Below are 16,253 nucleotides of genomic sequence, written 5' to 3'. Positions count from 1 at the left end.
AAAATAAAACTATGGATACAATCAACTAAATAATCTCTCTCTGTTGTTCTTATACAGAGTACAGCATCACAAGTTAATAATTGAGTCTCATTTCTATTAATCAGGATAATCAGAAATCGTCATGAAATTATTGTATTGTCACCGATCCTTGATAAGTGTACAGAGTTTCGATAAAATCGTTCCGCTTAAAGTGGGTCATAATCGGGTCTTAAAGTCTCCGTTGCACACAAAAACACATAACAGACAGGTGAAGCTTCCTACAGGTGAACATTAAAAGCCGTCTAATTCTATCGTGTCATTTTGTCGCGTTCTGATCGCTCATCTTATCTTAATATATATAAATTACGTGTCACGTTGTTTGTCCGCAATAGAAGCCTAGTTTGATCCAACTTTACTATAACTACATATTTGTTAACACATTATAATCATTAATTGCTAATTTTTATCCTTCTTTACCTTACATAAAAAAAAAACAATGATTACTCTTCTCTCGCCATGAAGATCGACGACGAGATATATCTCATGTAAAATCGTCAAAACTCGATGTAATTTTGCCTATATATTATATATATATATACACATGACATCTTTTTGTCTACAAAACCAAACATTGCGGCAAAATTACATCGAGTTTTGACGATTTTAGATGAGATATATCTCGTCGTCGTTCTTCATGGCGAGAAAAGAGAAATCGTTGTTTTTTATGTTAGGTAAAGAAGGATAAAAATGAGCAATTAATGACTATAATGTGTTAACAACTACTTGTATACTAATATTATAAAGCTGAACAGTTTGTTTGTTTGAACGCACTAATCTCAAGAACTACTACTGGTCCGATTTGAAAAATTCCTTCAGTGTGAGATAGCCCATTTATTGAGGAAGGCTATAGGCTATATTTATACCACGGCCGAAGCCGGAGCGGATCGCTTGTAATATTATTAACACCAAAATTCCATTAAATTATATAGAAATCGAAATAATAAATAATTTAAGAGTATTTTTCTTTTCGTAATCTAAGCAAAAGCATAACACATTTTGGTTAAATAACAATATACAATATATTTATATACAATTTTATAATATTTAATATTACTATTTTATCCGTCACTATTCAACGTCGTTAAAGTGAAGAATAAAAAAAAAGAATTAACAAATCGCGTTTAAAATCCGTAAATATAAGTAAATACTAAGAGTAAATACGAGTAAATACTAGTAGTAAGAGTAAATACAAAAAGACTACGAACTAAACCGGTGCGGCAACGTCGCTCCGTCTCGTCGTCGCGTAACACGTCGCCGGTGAGACGCGGTGTTTTTTGTTTTTTTTTTTTTTTTTAATACCAATACCAGCAAAAGGTCAGGCGATGCACCTGATGGTAAGTGATCACAATGTTGGAGCATTGCGATTGATTTGCCGACCTTTTGAGAGTTTATATGAGAATAATTACCAAAATACATCGTGATAAATGAGTGTTTCAAAGAAAGGAAAAAAAATTTAGTATTCTTTGGCTATTCAGAACTTTTTTTTTGTAAGGGTTTAAGACAAAAAAAAAAACAAAAAAAAAACAGAGAAAAAAAAACTCAAATCAGCATTTTTTACCAGTCGGTTCCTTGGCGGTGAGATGGTCCGAGCCGGCGCTGGAGCCCCCACTCCCGGAGAGCACGCTTTCCTCGCGATTGTAACTGTTGAATGTGAGATATTTTTTTTATCGTAGCATCACACAATTCACACTAATATTATAAACGTGAAAGTTTAGTTTGTTTGGATGTTTGTCCGTCAATCACGTTAAAACTGCTGAACGGATTATGATGAAATTTTGTATACAGACAGGGTATGGGCTGAAAAAATCCGGATTGAAAAAAAAGATCTTGACATCCGGGCGGAGCTGGGTCGAGCGCCTAGTATGTATATAAATCACGTGTCACGTTGTGTGTACGCGATAGACTCGCAAACTACTCAACCATTTTTAATCAAATTTGAACACCATGTGCAGTTTGATCCAATTTTAAAGATAGGATAGTTTATATTGTTTCAATTACTACAAATGACCACACGGGCGGAGCCGGAGCGTGTAGCTAGTTACAAAATTAAAATTAAATATTAAGATTAAGACACTTATTTACTAGCTGTAACCCGCGGAGTCACTCGCGTCCTACCTAGATAAAAATTTGCCTGTGTTAACCCCAGAACATAATCTATCTCTGTACTAAATTTCATGCACATACGATAAGCTGTTTTCACGCGAAAGAGTGATAAACATCCATACCTCCATCCAAACATCCGTACGTACAAACTTTTTTTTATAATACTAGTAGGATAATCCTTTGTAATATTATAACAGTCAAGTTAAGTTAATGCTAGAAATTATAGGTGACATCACCTCTTTTGCTACGTCGAGCAAGTACAATATAAGAATGTACCTACTAATATCTCAATCGATTATTGTATTGCACCACCACCTTACTTTTTATCACCTCTCCCGGGTTGCCTGGGTGAGATCGCTTATAGCGATAAGACCGCCCTCTGTACATTTAAGTTACCTTCCGTCTCTTGCAATTGTATAATATATTAGTTTTCATTCATCAAGTATTTTTCATTCTATAATAAATGTGATGTGAAGTGTTTGTTTGAACGCGAACATCTCAGGAACTACTGAAGCGATTCCCCTAAACAGATTAGTCATATTTGCCAAGCACAAAATGATGCAACTCACCCGTAAATCGTGTGTTCGCTGGTGACGCAGGAGCTGTACTTGAACGGTATAGGCTGGTAGCCGTACGAGCCCGCATACGCCATATAACCGGGGCCTATCATGCTGGAATGGTAAGATATGCATGTAGAAATAAGTTTTAAACACTTTTTTTTTATGTCATAGCGGGCAACAGAGCTGGTGGTTCACCTGATGGTAAACGATCAGCACCGCCCATGAACATTCGCAGAGGCTTAGACCTCTGAGAATGCGCTGCCCGCTTTTAAGGGATAAGGGATGAGGAAAGGATTAAGGAATGGACTGGAAAGGGCTAGGGGAAACAATAGGCCTCCGGCTCCCCCACTCAAGTACGAAACACAATAGCAAGTTATTATTTCACGCCGGTTTTCTGTGGGGGTGTGATACTTCTCGGTGCGAGCTGGCCCAATTCGTGCCGAAGCGTGCTCGACTACCACAGTAAAGACTTACGCAAAGACATTATAATTAAATTTAATCATATGTGAATATGATAGCCACTGTATTTGTATGGCGTGCATTGGTATGTGTGTGTGTGTGTTTAGTGTGGCATACTGCATGGTTGCATACGTTCGCGTGTATAGGCATAACGCATAGGTGCGTACGTGTCCGTGTAGCATAGCATTATGCAAAGTTGCGTACGTGTGTATATAGCGTGGCATAATGCATCCTTCTGTGTGTCACGTTGTCACGTGCGTGTATGTGTGCGTGCGCGTGTGTGCGCGCGCGCGTGCGTTACACTCACTTGGGGTTCGGCAGCGGCGCGAGCGTGTCGCTGGCGAGGCTGTCGCAGTCGGGCGCGCGCAGGCGCAGCGCCGCCATGTCGGCGCACAGCTCGCCGGCGACGTAGTAGCACTGCTCCGAGAACGTTATCTTGTTCACCGTGTGCCGGATGAAGCCCGCCTGGAATGCGATGGGAGACGATGGGAGCAGTTGAAATATCAATAAGTAAAAATAAGGTTGGCTAAGGAGAATGAAAACATGTAAAATATTTTTTCTTCATCTGCCGACCATCTTTCGTATGCAAAAACGACCCATCCCCATCGCGTGCTTGACCAAAGCGTACTCAATACTTTAGAATATGTGATACATTTCATAAAGAGTACTACTTTTTATACACCTAGCAGATTAAGCAGACCTAGCAGACGGATTTTCGTACTATATAAACGCGAGACTATGTAAATATGTATGGATGGATGCATGGATGTTTTTCGTATCTATATGAATTCCTATTCCTACTAATATTATAAATGCAAAAGATTGTAAGGATGTGTGTGTGTTTGTTGCTCTTTCACGCAAAAACTACTGAACCGCTTGCAATGAAATTTGGTACGTAGACAGCTGGACAACTGGAATAACATATAGGCAACTTTATATCCCGATATTCCTACGAGATTCGGACTTACGCGAGTGAAATCGCGGGACGCAGCTAGTTTGGTATAATCACAGATTACAGTCCGGATTGATCAAGGACCAGGTTCACCGAATCTGCACGAAAAATGGCATAAAGAGAGATTAACGTCAGTATTAGAGCATTATTTAACTTTTAACCGCGTGCACCAGCTAGTCTAGCATATCTGCACTCAATACCGTGAAGCTGAAGAGTTTCTTTGTCTATATAAAAGCGCTTATCTCTGTATGTACTGAACCAAAAATTCTTACACCTTTGGGATATGTATGTGAAGACCGAAGGCGTGAAATGAAGGCCCGTTTCCTTTTTCGCACCCTCTCCAGTCCATTCCTTCTTCCCAATCGTAAATTCTATCCTCATCCCTTCCCACATAAATATTCATGGGCAGTGGTGACTGGTGATCGCTTACCTTCCGGCGAACCACCAGCACAATTGCCCTCTATGACAAATTAAAAAAAAAAATAGTACATAATCTCTGTGCGCCGCATGCGACAAATACCACGCGCGAAGCCGGGACCGGAGCGTTAGTACAAAACGTGTAAAGTAAAAATTTAAGTGTAAGTGTAGGTGTAGGTGTTGGTGTAGATGTAGGTGTAGGTGTAGGTGTAGGTGTAGGTGTAGGTGTAGATGTAGGTGGTGTATATGTAGATGTAGGTGGTGTATATGTAGATGTAGGTGTATATGTAGGTATATATGTAGGTGTAGATGTAGATGTAGATGTAGATGTAGATGTAGATGTAGGTGTAGATGTAGGTGTAGGCATAAGTGTAGTAGTAAAAGTGCCCCCCCCACACTCACCTTGAGCATATGAGAGGCGTACTTCCTGGCGTCCCGGCGGTCGGCGACGCCGGCCACGTGCTGCATTATCCAGTCGACGACGTCGGCGCCGATGAACGCGTTCGGTATCGTTATCTTGAGCCACATCCGGTCGCGTATCTCGAGGCCTGCAAGTGAATCATGATGTGTATGATGAGTAAATTATTCATTCAACTGTCTTGACTGATTGATTTGGTTTTTTTTATTTTTGGCCAAGGGAATAAGCTGTGTGTGCACAATTCTGTGATCTATGATGATTGAAAACGATTCACCCAGTAAAAAGTTGTAAGGTAACACAAAAGAAAAAAATTCAATCAAATAGATAGAGGTTATTCTTTGAAGTTGGTTAAGGAAAAAATACAATATGAATACTATATATTTGATATTTTATCAGCGCCTTTATCAGAATCGTGAAATTGTGAGCCTATAATCTAACTTGTTAATCTTTATCCCAGATTGCTTATTATTTTAATATTTTGTGGTATATTTTTTAATTTCACTTGTATTCAATAGACAAATGATTAATATGAGTATATCAAATATTCTTACATACAAGACAACTAAAATTTGATCCTTGATCCTGCCTCGTGATCAAATTTTTTCTATTCTTTCAAAATTTCTCATTTATAAAGCATTTCAATGCTATAAAACTAAAAATTAAATTTAACAAAGGCCGCGTTCCATCGATACAATATTGTAATCATTGAAATAATGTTTCGTATTGGTTGTGATGGTTCTTAATCATCTCAATAGATGGCGTGGGGTGTCCCTTAGGCACATGAAACCGAAAGAGTAGAAGAAATTCGATTACTGTGGCAGGATCACGGGTGGCCGAGAGGCTAGGCGTTGTTACGGTTAGGCAAGAAACGCAGATTCGAATCCTGCCTCGTGATCAAATTTTTTCTATTCTTTCAAAATTTCTTATATACAACCTTTCAAACACATACCACATGTTACCATCAAAACATCCAATATCCAACATCAACTAAAAATTTCAACATTCAAGCATTGTTTCAGTTTTAAAAAATACACCACAACCTTTAGGTTTACAACCAAACATCCAACTCACCCGAGTCCGGCCTCAGCATGGCCCTCACCACCAGCGCCATGTCCATACCGACCGACAGTTGCGGCTCGTGTGCCGGTATGGATCCCGCGTCTGACGCCCTTTCCGGTATGGTGGGGGCCGGAAGCGTCGACAGCGGGGGAGGTGGGTACGCCTCACGCAGCGCCTGCGTGTGCGCAACCCATGCACCTGAAATTGTTTTAAATAATCTCTCAGCTATATCCAGAGGCCTCACTCGTGCGGTACACGGATACGACGCTACGACGTATCGTACTGACGATATACATCGCATACGATAGTCCGTAACACCGTTTCGGGTGCGAACTTATTTAAACATAATGTTGCTCATAATGCGCTCGCCTTCAGCGTGTAAAACGATACGCTTACGATATGATGTCGTGTGCGATATTTTTTATCTATATTTGACGATTTATATGCATAAAATTAAATTAGTAACAAAAAGATTACAATTCTATTTCTGTCTGCATCTGCTATCAGTCATAGACTTTGAGCAGACTATTTTTATGGGTATAAAGGTAAAAATTATTAAACTTGTAGTGTATACAACACTACAAAAAACCTGGTTCCCAACCCAAAAACCTCATCTACTCAAGCCTGCCGCCTGTCTCCAGCTCGATTCCCAGGTACCATCTCACCTGGATCGATAGGCCTCACGGGCTCCGTCCGCGGTATGGTGAAGTAGCCCTTCGGGTTGGGATCCCAACACTTGGCGACCACCAGCTTGATGGGGCCGGGCTTCTGGACCACCTCGCGTAGCACGCGCACCGCCTCGTCATTGGTCATGTCCTCGAAGTTGACATCGTTCACCTGAATGTGATGATAACGATGAGACAGTTAATGGTTTGTGGTTGACATACTATAACAGTGTTGTTCCCATAGCCTGCGTAAGTAAAGGAACTTTTCATGGAAAAGAGGTTTCCCCAAAAAAAAACATTTAAAAACAAACAGTAGATTTATGTAATTCTATAGCGTCCTAACTATCTCCAAACACAAAAATCGTACTATAAATCAATCCATTATAGGAGATAGGCAAATGTTAGTGTGTTTTTCTTCTTTTACATTTATAATATTAGTAACGAAATTATGTTGTATTAGGTAACCAATGTACATGTCAAGTGACATTGTCTCAAATATTAATACTATTTAAAATGGGAGTCTGTCTGTTTGTACGTCATGTTATTTTCTGTTTCAAAAGTCCAACCCCCCAGGGTTGATGTACTTTTGTCTGTTGGGTAAGTACAGTAAGTACCCTCCATAAAGCCGTAAAATATACTAACATATCATGGTGTGGAACAACAAAATAATTGTTTAGAAAAAAAAAGAATTTAAATTAACTAACACTCTGCTCTGGCTTCATCTATGGAACATATATGTATAGCCCTCAATACACTACAGTAAGCGATCATGCACATATCCAATGGTGAAATAATTATGTTCATGAGATCACAGCGTTCAACCAAACAAATCCACTCTCCATATTAATTATTCTCATATAATTATTAGCTTAGCAAACAAAAAAAATATGTACGTATTATTGCTATACCTGGAGTTTAAACCATGTTAAAATATGTATGAGATGACCTTCTTGATAATAGATGGATCATATTTGATATAAAAATCCTTAAGACATTTAATGACACTGTACACTTGCGCTGTCAGGGTTTGACATTAGTAAGAAAATACCTAAATCTCTTCATTCTTCAATCTTATCATTGGATTTATGATGTACTCATATGTAAAAAATTCCAGACTATATGGGGGTTTATGGGAAATACTGTAGTCTGACAAATTCAATAGTCATACAAAGCAATTTTCAGATTAGAGGGGATCCACTGTTTTATAAACAACTATCCTGTTTGCCCAGGTTTCACCCGTGGTACATATATAGCCTATGTCACTCAGTGTAATTGCAACTTTCTAATGGTGAAAGCATTTTCGAAATTGGTCCAGCCGTTCACGAGTAATGGTGTGACTAAGATTCATATTCATATAATATATATATGAATCTCTATTTCCCACATCAATAAATGTGATGTGGTGAAATTTGTGATGGTGACATTGTATGGGTTGTAGATAAACTCTAGACCTATTGAACCAATTTTGAAACTTTTCTTCTCTTGAACCACATTAGATAATATCCCTGAGAGATAACCTCCCCGGAAAAAGATAGAATGTTCTTTCAGTATTTTATTTTAGAAAAATACTCAATAATAAAAATTTTGTAAACCATTTTTGGTATTGCAATACATAAAAAAATTAAATGCAAACTATCCACAAATACAAATATTTGATATATAATATAAAATACACATCAAAATATCCAGGTTTGTTCATTAGTAACTTAACTAATTATTAACACTGCTTTACTAAACTTAGATTTCAGACTAATATTACGAATGTGAATGTTTGTTTGGATGTTTGTCTGTCAATCACACTGAAACTACGGAACTAATTTTGATGAAATTTGGTATACAGACAGAGTATGAGCTGACTTGGCTAATAAATTATTTTTATCGCTAGTAAATGGTCCCTTAGGATAGAACAGGAATCTTGACACCCAGACGGAGCTGTGTACCCGGGTGAACAAGTGTCTAGTAATTTATATAAATAGTTACCTAAATCACCTTTCGAAGTGTTTATTAGCTGTTACAAGAAATTAATACAATATTTGTATGATATGTTTACAAACCTGCAGTATCATATCCCCAGGTTCAATCCTTCCATCCAACGCTACTGCTCCTCCCTTCATAATGCTGCCGACATATATCCCACCGTCTCCACCCTTGTTCGATTGACCAACAATCGAAATACCCAGAAAGTTCACTGTGTCCATATTCAAAGTCACTGTTATTATGTGCATTGACATCGTAGAATCTGTTATCGATGAATACGATGATGTTCTTGACATAACTTGAGGTCGTTTGCGCCGTCGTTGGGGCCGCTTCCTCGAGCTCACTTGTAAGTGAGATACGCTCGAACATTCTGTCAGCGCTCTGTCGACGGACGCGTTGGTGTGCCTGCCAGTCGTTGTGGTGATTTCAGACTGGCTGTCGAACAGGCTGGTGGAATCCAAGTCGGAACTCAGCACGGAAGCTGTCTCGTATTCAAGCCCGTGGTTGTATTTTGAATGGCCGTTGATCCTGAGGCCTCTATACTTGTATTTGTCACATGACGCTCTGTGGCCGGGCCTGGAGCTTATCGTACTGTCCGTATCAGTACATGTATCGCGAGTTATCGGAGCTGTCGGTGCTCCCTGAGGGTTTGGTTTCGTTTTACCAGCATTGCTGTCGGTGCACTGTGATGCGCCATCAGATGGATTGGAACCTTCCGCGGACACTAACCACGACACAACACGACCATTAAAACACGGCAGATGAGCGTTGTCATCCACAATTTCTTCTTTCACAACACCAAAGTCATCGTCCATAGATTTGAAGAAAAATTTATAATTCGGCCTGTTCAACTGGTTTTTAAAGTCCAACAACGTCACTTTCTCCGGCGATATGGGGATTTTAACTAAATACGGTGTCTCCTCATCATCTATGTAATAAATAACTTTCGTTTCCTCCATTTTAATGCATTTATTATTGAATTCTAACAACACCCTTACGATCTATAAATATCAGCCGCCATCACAAAAATGGCTGATGTTTAGTTCCTGTCATGAAATGTACGCGGTGCTAGTGTCGCGGATCCTTATATAAAAAGCATAGATTAGCTGCTGGTACTTTACCTATGTGAAAAAGGAATACTATGGGAATATCTACAGAGCATTTACGAATCTCTTCAACGAATTCTTCCAAAAACAGAAACGTTCTCAAAAATCTATTAGTAACTTAAAAAAATGACTTAAGAAAAGGCAGTACTGAGTATCAATTGATTGAGTGAGTACTAACTAATACTATTTATCTTTTATAATATATATAAATGTGGATGTCTTTCAAAGATAAGATGAAGTTGTTACCTGTCAATAAGATAAAATTTAAATTAAGGTGTTTCTACACTATATATATACATCACCCGCATATAGTGTAATAATTATTGTGTATAGCAATACTTTGAGATTATAAATATGCGCCAAAACTAAATACAGGGTACGGACCTACGAAGATTACGAATATTTGTTTATACATATGCAAAGCTGGCTATCTATGGCATTTTAATATATTATTTTTCAAGAACTTCACCTCACTGTGAAGACGTATTTTTTTTCCGAGACGAACTTAAAGCTTATGCGGTTATTAAATTGCACTAAATTTAAAAATAAGAGACTTCTGATCACATTGTCCAAATATTAAGTATTGAATCAGAATGGACATTATGAGTGATTAAGAACCAACATAACTAAATCTTGTGACATCGTTTATTCAAAAGCAAAATACTATGATAAAAGAAAGTGCAAGTTCAAAAGAAGTTATCTTGTTAACCTGTAGTACCAGGTAATTAATTCGCTTTAAAATTAAAAATTCATTTCTTTATTATCCCAAACCCTACTGACAAAAATTATCCTAGTATCCTAAGTATTTGAATTAGTCAAGTTTTTAGTAACTGATCGCGATAACACCTTTATATATACGTTTATGATAAGATGATTCTAAATGATTCAGTTAGTCAGAAACCATTATTGATCTAAATTTAAGATGCTGAGCTAGCTGAATTCTATTACATTTTCCTCAATTCAGTAAATTTAGTGCAGAGTTATAAAGGAGGTCTAAGATAGAAAAAATTTGTATAATTTTCCAAGACCTCAGTTTTATAATCAGTAAGATTTTTTAATGTTTGTCAAGTCAGTACATAGTTATTAAGTAAAAACACATTTTAGAATCACAGTTTTATTTCACTTAAAGCTAGAAATAGATATAAAAAATAAGAAAGTACAAAGGAAAAAAAATAATATTTTTTTTTACTTTCCGGCCGCCCTAGCTATATTTCTTTTGATAAAATACAGCCGTCGTTTCAACAACTTTAGTGCTGTTTTCAGGGACGTAGTTTTCTTGAGAAGCTTTTGATTTCTTCTTCTGATATTTTCAATTTCTTTGTCTTTTGCCTCCATCTTTTTTCGTAATTTAATCCGTTCTAGCTTAAGGAGGTGCAAGTGCGGGTCACCAGGCGATTCTGATGATGCTGAGGATGCTTCATCAACACTTGCTATCTGTGTATAGTCATCTACAATTAAAATCTGCAAAAGAAATGTTGTATGAATTAATGAATTTTGCATAGATAGACAATATGGCAATTTTAATCATAACAAATAACGCTTCATGTAGTAAAGGAAATTGTTGAGCGAAAAACTTAACATTGTAATGTGATATGTAGGGTATTTTGTCTTAAATATTGTCACCTTCACTAAAAAAAATATTTATTCTATGAGAATAACATGAAATCTATAATCTCTTTAATAGATCAGGTAGTCGACTCAACCAAATATAATATCATCTCAACAATATTAGAATAGATCTTTAAATACCTTTGGACAAGGAGGCACTGCTTCATTCTCCGACGATTCTGATTCACTAGAACTTTTAATGGCAACCCTTTCAACAAAACTCTTCTTTGGCTTTTCATCTTCATTCACCTGTATGTATTTTATAGTATTATTACAAAAAAAATGCTTTTAACAAAGTACAATAATTGAAAAGAATGTTATCCAAACTAGTGAGTGCTAGGAGATTCATATATATAACAACAATGTTTTTTTTTAATTATATGTATGCAAAAAAAAAAAAATGATATGATAATAATATTGAATGCAAATAGTATAATTTAAAACAACATGCTCTATATAGACAAAATAGTATGATATTCACTAAATTGGTATCAAAATTACTTAGTAAATCCATGAGAACAAACCGAAACTACTCAAAGTAGCCTAACCTCACCATGTTCTACTGTAGCACTGTCTATCATATGGCTACAGTAGAGTATGGAAAGAAGTATTGACCGTAATAGGCCTTAAACATATTGAATAATACACATATCATAAAACAATAATTATGTATCAAAGATTTTGCAAAAGTCTGTTACATACATGCTTACGAGGGCAAGCAGACTTGTGAAGCCGTTTTATCCCCGTGTGTGTTTCGTACATATCCTTATCAGCAAAGTGTTCGGAGCATACTACACTTGATTTGTTTATTTTGTAAGTTGGCTCTCCTCTTTGGTTGGCTACCACCGTCAACCATTTTCCACATTGTATAGGGTCACGGGGAAAACTGTAATAAAGAAAGAACAGTTATTTCTTCATTTGCAATGAAATTATATTCTAAAATGTTTAATCACTGGACATTTTTTTCAGTTTTTAGAGAATTTGGTCTCAGAAATATATAAATAAAATTAGTCACAATTGAATGAATTTAATGAATGTGTAATATGCTGGTTAATAAGAACACAAAACCATTTTATTTTGATAATAAACATAAGCACCGAAAGTAAGATATTCCATCCTTCTTTAATGTTTTTGATGTTACGTTTCTGCAATCCTTAAAACTGCACTTTGGCATTATAAATAATAATGACTAGAAATTTTAATTGTGCGCTTTTTAAAAGCCATACGCAATAGGCTTCATTGTAAATAAATTAAGTTTTCATCTTCATATCTCCACATAGCGTCTTCTACAAAATCAATAAGAATCACAATATCAATTAAACACACTGCAAATATGTTTGAATAAATGTCAATTGACAAACGCATAGATATCTCCTTTTATGTCATTTAAAATTTTGAAATGGCAACAGTGCATGAGTGCTGCAGCAACTATGGGAACTATGCATTGTTAACAAAAGTACATGGTTCTCTGTGCTTGACAGTTGAATTTTTATCATCTGTATTGCTTGCGCTTGTCATTTCATAATTCATTGTTGATGAAATTTGAATATTGAAGGTGAACGTTGCATTTAAATTTTATGTAAAGACGCGAAGTTTGTTTTGTTAGTAAAATAATTAAAATTAAGTGAAATAAATACAAAATGACCACTGAAAATGCAATGGAGCCATGGCTATTAGAAATTACAGAGGGAATAGATGCTATCCTGAAAAAAATCGATGGTAAGTAAATTAAACATTCAAAATGATTAGTATTTTCATTTTGGCAGTTACACCTTTGCAAATTCTGAACATTATTTTATTTGTTTATTTATGTGAACCTATTCAACGGACTGTTATAACTGATTTATTAAAAGATGTGATTAGATATCGGTTCTAATTAAGGAGTTATACCAAAAACATTTCATTTGCAGATATAATTGAGAAAGATCAAAAACAAATGAAAGAGTGCAAGAAGAGATTCGAACAAGAGCACAGACTTGCGCAGGAATCAAAATTAAATGTAAGTAATCATTACTTATAGCTTATCTAATAGAAAATGTTATTAACTTATTTAATTTATGAACTGAGTAAATTACAATCAAAACATAAACAAACAAAAACAAACAGAAACAACTGTAGGACAGAAAATAATAATAATAACTTGTGTATTTTTATCATGTTGTACCCTTATTTATCGCACAATGAATATTAATTATGAATAGGCTTTATTTTTGAAAAGAGGCTTAATTTTAAAAATATTTATTTATGACCATCTATTGCCCCTCCTAACCTGCTTCATCATCCCCCAATTTTTATGGACTGCTTACCTTTGGGAAAGACCGGAATAGACTCTTAATAAAACAGTGAAAAAGAAAGTTGTATTCAACATAGCTATCTATCTAGCTTTCAGTTGTATTCTCATGATTTATAAATTTTTCAGGAGGAATTGACCCAGCAGCTAGCAGAATTGTCCAAAAGGACCTCGGAAATGGACAGAGTCTGTGAAACTTTCAAATCTAGACTGACTATAGCTGATAGTGATAAAAATAGGTTGGAGATGGCTAAGTATGATGATTTTTCTTTCACTTCTTACGTATTTTGTATTTTGAACCTTTGGAAGTGCTTTTTTCGATTTATTACCTGGATGACCCAGCTGTGCTCTGTTTTTTTTTTTGTTTTTTTATAAATTGTGTATGTAACTGTGTTTTTTGGAAATTATATTTTGTTCTAGTTTATTTTATAAGTTTAAGTCGATAAAACACGAATAAAACACGAATATGACATTTTCTAAAAAAAATTCTTAGCTAGATCGATATAATGCCCCCGAAACCACCTATATACTAAATTTCATGAAAATCGTTGGAGCCGATTCCGAGATTCCAATTATATATTTATATATACAAGAATTGCTCGTTTAAAGACATAAGATTAAAGATATAAGATACATTTGGCCCATGGCTCTGCTTTGAGGCATGATATAATATAAAACTACCTACAAACTAAGGCTAAATTGTATTACATTCGTCCAGATATTTGTCAGATTTTGTAAATGCCATTGCACTTTGAATAATAGCTTTTGTATACCAGCAAAACCTAAGTTTTATTATCAGATTAGCTGTGACCCTTGGTTTTCTCACACAGTATCTGATCTTATATAGCCTGAAGCTTCCTCAAGAAATGGGCTATCTAACACTTAAAATTTTTTAATTTGGACCAGTAGTTCCAGAGATTATCACGTTCAACTGAACAAACAAAATTTTTGCCTTTATATATTAGTATAGAAGAAATGTTTTGGAGAAAAGAAAAATAATGATGGTTTGTGAGGATAAGCGAGAGAGGGACATGTTTGAAATGTTTGCAAATTTTTCAGTCATAATTTAGTATTATATAAAATCTAGTTTTAATTCTGCACTGCTGGGTGATATACATAGAAAAAATAAAATGTATTGAATATTTAGAAATTTTCCCAACATATCAAGAATTAGAATCAAGGATAAATATTTTACCTTATCAATTACATTACAGGGAAGCATATCAAATAGGGAAGGAGTTGACTGGCATTCGCTTTGATTTTACCGCACCACCGAACATCGCCAAGGGCTGTATCCTTTTATAAACAAGCTTTCTTAGTGTTTTCCTTAAGGGTCATTTTATATGAAAACAATTTATTGCTTTCATATCTAGTTTAATTTGCACCTCACGCCTCCGCCCCGATTGACACATGATAAAAACATAGTATAACTAGCTGCACCCGGCAAACGCTGTTCTGCCTTACTCTTATCGTTTAGTGGTATGAAAAATAGATGTTAGCCGATTCTCAGACCTACCCAATATGCTTACCAAATTTCAGAGGAATCGGTCAAGCCGTTTCGGAGGAGTATAGAGACTAACATTGTGACACGAGAATTTTATATATAGTATAATTAATTTTTATTTTTTTGCATTCAAATGCTTTAAAAATGAGAAATTTATAAGAATAAATAATGAAAAATGATATGGATATGTACCTTGCAGCTGGTGAAATAGTCTTCATTTTTTGTTAAAAATTTATACATACATAGATTGTATTTAACTTATTTGGGTGTCCACCTTTTATCAAGTTTTCCACATTCAAGAGACGTGCATAAATAATTCCATAACTCGATGACAGACATAAAGAACTCGTCCCGGCGTCTCTTGCAACCTTTTGAGTTGGAAGCGGACAGCGAGGCGCTTTGGGACCAAGTGCGGACCGCCTTCCCGAATCCTTTGGAGAATATGATGGAGAAATAAGATGTTATAAATAGTGTTGTCTTTTATTTTAAAATTCGTGTAACGACAACTGGTGCGCAAAAAATACACATAAACACACATACCAATAATATGTACACATATCTGCATATTAGGTTATTTTTATATTTGTAAGATTATTAATTTGTGTGTTCGAATGAAATAAATAAAAAATGTTAACAGTAATTTTATTTTTTAAAAACACTAATAAGAAAGATGTTATAAATAATTGATCCTTACTAATGCACTTCTAACTTATCTTGTATCCATTTATCTTTCTTTCACGTCGCAACAAACCGATTTTATGATATCTAGAGGGCTAGCGATTGAAGGGCTGCGTTTTATCGTGGTGAAACATCAAATTTACTATGAATTTTTTTTAAATACGCACATTTTACCCACGTAGTACCTGATGTTACATAGCCTAAAGCCTTTCTCAATGAATGAGCTATCTAACATTGAAATAATTTTTCAAATCGAAGCAGAAGTTCCTAAGATAGCGCGTTCAACCAAACAAAGTCTTCGGCTTAAAGATATGAGCATAAAATATAGATTATGGTCCTGAAACGTAGTACGTTTTCGTTGTGTACTTTTTCTGTAAATAGAAGATCAATTTACTAGAATCAATGTTCATGAGCAGTA

The 16,253-nt window shown here is 35.7% G+C and overlaps 3 protein-coding genes across 3 annotated transcripts; 1 reads left to right on the top strand and 2 right to left on the bottom strand.

Annotated features, from left to right (window-relative positions):
• Positions 1–1,323: 1,323 nt before the first annotated feature.
• On the bottom strand, positions 1,324–9,675 carry LOC119838872 (segment polarity protein dishevelled homolog DVL-3). The gene is made up of 8 exons (XM_038365015.1): positions 8,727–9,675; positions 6,673–6,844; positions 6,020–6,205; positions 4,933–5,078; positions 3,469–3,626; positions 2,712–2,813; positions 1,590–1,680; positions 1,324–1,427 (listed from the first exon to the last, which is right to left on the bottom strand). The coding sequence occupies exons 1-8, from the start codon at positions 9,606–9,608 to the stop codon at positions 1,332–1,334; spliced, it is 1,833 nt and encodes a 610-aa protein (XP_038220943.1). The 5' UTR covers positions 9,609–9,675; the 3' UTR covers positions 1,324–1,331.
• Positions 9,676–10,909: 1,234 nt separating this feature from the next.
• Positions 10,910–12,859, bottom strand: LOC119838926. The gene is made up of 4 exons (XM_038365070.1): positions 12,461–12,859; positions 12,066–12,249; positions 11,505–11,612; positions 10,910–11,216 (listed from the first exon to the last, which is right to left on the bottom strand). Exons 1-4 carry the CDS (start codon positions 12,535–12,537, stop codon positions 10,941–10,943), a joined length of 645 nt encoding a protein of 214 aa, XP_038220998.1. The 5' UTR covers positions 12,538–12,859; the 3' UTR covers positions 10,910–10,940.
• Positions 12,860–12,925: 66 nt separating this feature from the next.
• LOC119838918 lies at positions 12,926–15,625 on the top strand. The gene is made up of 5 exons (XM_038365060.1): positions 12,926–13,082; positions 13,274–13,362; positions 13,783–13,907; positions 14,868–14,944; positions 15,493–15,625. The coding sequence occupies exons 1-5, from the start codon at positions 13,004–13,006 to the stop codon at positions 15,612–15,614; spliced, it is 492 nt and encodes a 163-aa protein (XP_038220988.1). The 5' UTR covers positions 12,926–13,003; the 3' UTR covers positions 15,615–15,625.
• Positions 15,626–16,253: the final 628 nt, after the last annotated feature.

This window comes from Zerene cesonia, unplaced genomic scaffold, assembly GCF_012273895.1.
Source record: "Zerene cesonia ecotype Mississippi unplaced genomic scaffold, Zerene_cesonia_1.1 Zces_u006, whole genome shotgun sequence".
Classification (NCBI taxonomy): Eukaryota; Metazoa; Arthropoda; class Insecta; order Lepidoptera; family Pieridae; genus Zerene; species Zerene cesonia.
Note: the sequence above shows the minus strand (reverse complement) of the source record. Positions and strands in the feature narration are given on the sequence as shown.